The 4,480-nt window shown below is 42.5% G+C and overlaps 1 protein-coding gene across 1 annotated transcript; it reads left to right on the top strand.

Annotated features, from left to right (window-relative positions):
- Positions 1-2,459: 2,459 nt before the first annotated feature.
- LOC308360649 (gap junction delta-2 protein-like) lies at positions 2,460-3,572 on the top strand (the record flags this gene model as incomplete). The annotated part of the gene is made up of 1 exon (XM_080832684.1): positions 2,460-3,572. The coding sequence occupies one exon, from the start codon at positions 2,460-2,462 to the stop codon at positions 3,570-3,572; it is 1,113 nt and encodes a 370-aa protein (XP_080688810.1).
- Positions 3,573-4,480: the final 908 nt, after the last annotated feature.

Consider the following 4,480-nt stretch of genomic DNA (forward strand, 5'->3'; position numbering starts at 1 on the left):
AAAAAAATCTGCAGGAAACCTACAAGAAATCTACAACAAAGCGGCCAAACATGGCAGCTGCTACAACTTCCTGTAACCCTCGGACCGAACCATTTTGCGAAACACGGGGGGGAAGTAGTGTTGGTGAATAACTAATTATATGCGAACATATTTGAAAAATACGAACAGCTATGATTTCTCGGTATTACACATGAATTATAATAATGAAAATATGTGCATGTGTAACCAGAATGTTAATAATTTATTAAAAAATTGCTTTCACGAAAACCAAGCAATCCCTTTGATTTGCATTCTGTAGTACCTTAGGGGGTATTCGAAAAATGGCAAGAACTTGATCAATTGCCTGCTGCTGTCGCGGGGTATTCTTGAATTACATAGGCACATGTTTTGCAGTACAACCCGACCTTTCCTGTTTTGCAATATCAGAGTTCGGCTGATTTTGTGCAAAATCGCTGTTCTGTCAAGACGAGTGATTTAGCCTACGAAATAAACTTCGCAAGAGTTAAATCCATTTTCCATGGCAATAACATCTGTGTAATCCTTAAAGCCACGAGGCCTCCAACTTCACATACAAGAGGCTGGAAATTCCACATCGGCCCACTTCGAAGTTAGCACATAAGGATTCCATCTCCTTATAAAACAACATCTATTTCGTACATCGTGTTTCATAATTATGACCGAGTGACAGATTTAGAAACACTCATATGACTGCTACACAGAGCAGGTCTAAATTATGCCATTGTATTAGCCTACCTAATGTTATTTTTAAGGGGATAGCTTTAGCGTTAACCTCGATTATATATTGTAGTTATGCATTATTTCATCATTACCTACACAAACACTGACTACATGATGTGGAAATCAACTTGCTACTTGCCTTGAAATGAAGCATATGCGTTTGAAAAATAAGTCAATTAAAGAAATATAGTGAAGTAGTAGGCCGGTAGAAAATCATTTTCATGACCCACATAAACTCAATCAATGACTGTCATTTCACCTACAGGCAGTCTCAGATCTCAGCAACCACTACATTTTACTCTCTGTCTCTATCTCATTTAACTCATAGAGAATGCTGGTGTTGTCATAGGCCGAAATGCAAACACTGAATGCACTTTGAGGTCGATGCACTCTGAAAATGAATGTTCATTCATCCAATGGTTTGTGTCACCATTTTGCACGTTTAAGTGTTGATGTGCTGCAGTATTCTTTTTGCAATTTGTCAACACTATTGATTTATAGGCCAATACCACAAACAAAGTCATTATTACACTACAGGAAAGTCATTGTATGGCCTTAAAGAAAGGCACTTTAGGTTTCTGATATAATTGGAAGACACAAGCATCAGAAAGAAGAAACCTGGTTTCACACATGGACATGATTTCATGTTGGTCTTACTCATAATACAACTCAACAGGCTTCTTTGATCTATTCTAGATAAACACACTATTGAATGGCAAACTGTACTTCATATTTATGTTACCTCTATAGCAAACAAAAATCTATTTTAAATCAGTATTGTAGTCATTTTCCAGCTCGTTCTTTGAACTCCGCTTGACTGTTAGTTGTTCTAAAAAAGGTGCCCCCCATTCGACATCTTTGTCCTACTGTACATTGACAGCCTTTGTTCTCATACAGTGTGCAATCAGTAGATCAGATAGAATGAGGGAATGAATATGTGTGGTCAGCCCATTCTCCCCACATCCAGTGGCATAGACTCCGCAGTACCCAGGTCTGTTTTTCATCATTAAATATAGTTATGCAGATGGTGTGGTTTGGCTTTTGTCCACATTTGGATCGGACCGGAACTTATTCAACAAAGGTGAGTGTTTCCACAGTAGTTAGACTGAATTAAAAATGTTGGGATGGTGGGATCTACTTTTTAACTATGTATGTGTTATGGAAAGCAGACTTTTTTTTTCCAAAACGTTTGACTGAACAGATTGTGCAAAGACATGTTTACAATTAAATATGGAAGAAGTTTGTTGAACACTGTCACCATGTAGGTTACTAAGGATTTTTAGTCAAATAAAAAATAAAGATAACTAAACTAAAGAAAACTAAAGTTATTTTATTTATCAGTATAATAAAAATGAGAAAAGTATATACGTCTTCTACACAGATGAGGATAATTACATTACTGTGAGATGTCTTTGTAGAGTACTTAATCAGTGGACACCTAGCAGTCATCAGAACTCTAAGCTCCACCTCTAAAGGCTACTTGTTGCTAAATGGGTCATTTGGGTCATATACTCTACCTATCCAGGGTATCATTAGTATACTTCCCATAGTAATGTACCATAAACATGAGGATACCATCTTATAACAAATAAAGTAATACAACCCACTAAAAGCTTCAAAGTCATTTCTGTACTGAGGACATCCTCATAAGTGGCTCTTGTATTGTGTTAGCGTCAACATCTGCAGCCACTGTCTCTTTGAATCTGCACACAGGCTAAGGAATGGGAGACTGGTCCATTCTTGGCCGCTTCCTAACGGAGGTGCAGAACCACTCGACCGTCATCGGTAAGATCTGGCTAACGGTGCTGTTGATCTTCCGCATCCTGCTGGTGGCGCTGGTGGGCGACGCCGTGTACAGCGACGAGCAGTCCAAGTTCATCTGCAACACCCTCCAGCCCGGCTGCAACAACGTCTGCTACGACAACTTCGCCCCCGTCTCCCATCTCCGCTTCTGGGTCTTCCAGATCGTCCTCGTCTCCACGCCGTCCATCTTCTACATCGTCTACGTGCTGCACAAGATCGCCAAAGACGAGAAGCTGGAGGTGGAGAAGGTGCCGGTGATAGCCAGGTGTCCGCCCTCCGAGGATCTCTCGGCACAGGTGAAACTGGAGGAGGACGACGCCTTAGACTCCAGCGCACCTGCCTTCAGTTCTGCCTCCGAGGAGGCTTGGGGTCCTCCGGTGGTTGAGAGCGTGGAGCAGAGCCTGCTGGAGGAGGGGGGGGGTCGTGTGGTGAGGAAGGACCCCACCCAGCTCTCCAACCAGGTGCTGCTGATCTACGTGGTTCACGTGGTGCTCAGCTCCATCATGGAGATCACCTTCCTGGTGGGTCAGTACTACCTGTTCGGCTTCGAGGTGCCACAACTCTTCCGGTGCGAGACGTATCCCTGCCCGAATCGAACGGACTGCTTCGTCTCGCGCGCCACGGAGAAGACCATCTTCCTCAACTTCATGTTCAGCATCAGCCTGGGCTGCTTCATCCTCAACATCGTGGAGCTGCACTACCTGGGCTGGGTCTACATCTTCCGCGTGCTGTGCTCCGCCTGCTTCACCTGCTGCACGCCGCACAGGAGTCCGCTGGAGCGCCTGGGCCTCTACTACGACCACAACCCCCTCCTGCTGCAGCTGAAGCACTCCCTCCAGAGCCGGGTGGTCCTGCAGGCCCCGTCCTCCATGGTGCAGGAGAGGACCTGCAGTGTGCCGGCCTACACCCCTGCCATCTCCTTCGAGACGGACTCCACGCTGCAGTGTACGTCCAGGAGGAGCCTGGACGAGAGGGAGCACAGCAAGGTCAAACTGGCTAAGTTAGGCAGGGGTGAAAAATCCTGGTTGTAAAAAGGACTGGTCTGGGAGGCTTTTTTCAAAATGCTGTAAAAAGGTCTTTCTTTGCTTTTCACATTACAAGAATTTGACAAGAAGAGCTAACCAGACAACTGGACACACAATGCAAGCATACCTGTTCATTAAATATTGTAATCTTTTGTAGTGATTTATATGCTTTCTTTCTGAATTTGGCATTTCCGTGATGGTGTCTTCATGCCCACATTTCAAAATCAAGTCAAATTCTATAACCCTCATTGTAAATAACATTTCTCATTTTTATTGACTACAGGTGATCAATTTTGAAATGCTTTTATACATCCTTGCTTTAATTGATGAATTTTGAGTGATTCATATTTGAAAAAGTCAAACATGGAAATGCTGTGGAAAAAGACAACGCACTTCTGAAATAAAGAAGTTCCTTCTTGTAGGCTGTGTCATTTTTATATTATTGTGCAACTTTTGCGGCATAAAAGAAATGTACAATTATAGGCACTCACAGTATGTTGTGATAAGATTTGATATTTAGAAATGGCCGTGTAATTCATCACACAGCTATAATTGAGTTCAAATCAAGACATGTCTGACATGATAACTTGTGTAGTTGTGTACCCTCCGTGTTTAGTATGGCTGATCAAATGGGGTGTCAAAACAAGATGGGTTTATATATAAACTTTATAACAGGCTTAAGGTCCACATGGTAAAAAACAATACATACAAACCATACCTTACATATGAATAAACAAGGAAAGAAGGGCTAAAAAAAAAAGGCACTCATGCCAGTGTTCCCAGATCTTAGATACAGTATGTACTTGACAGAGCTGCGGCCAGGGTCTGTCATCAGATCAATTATTACATGTATGTAATGGAAACATTTCTAGATGTCAGTAGTAGTGAGCCAATATAGTTTTCAGGCGAGGAGG

The sequence above is a fragment of the Sprattus sprattus genome (genome assembly GCF_963457725.1).
Source record: "Sprattus sprattus genome assembly, chromosome: 1".
NCBI classification, from domain to species: Eukaryota; Metazoa; Chordata; class Actinopteri; order Clupeiformes; family Clupeidae; genus Sprattus; species Sprattus sprattus.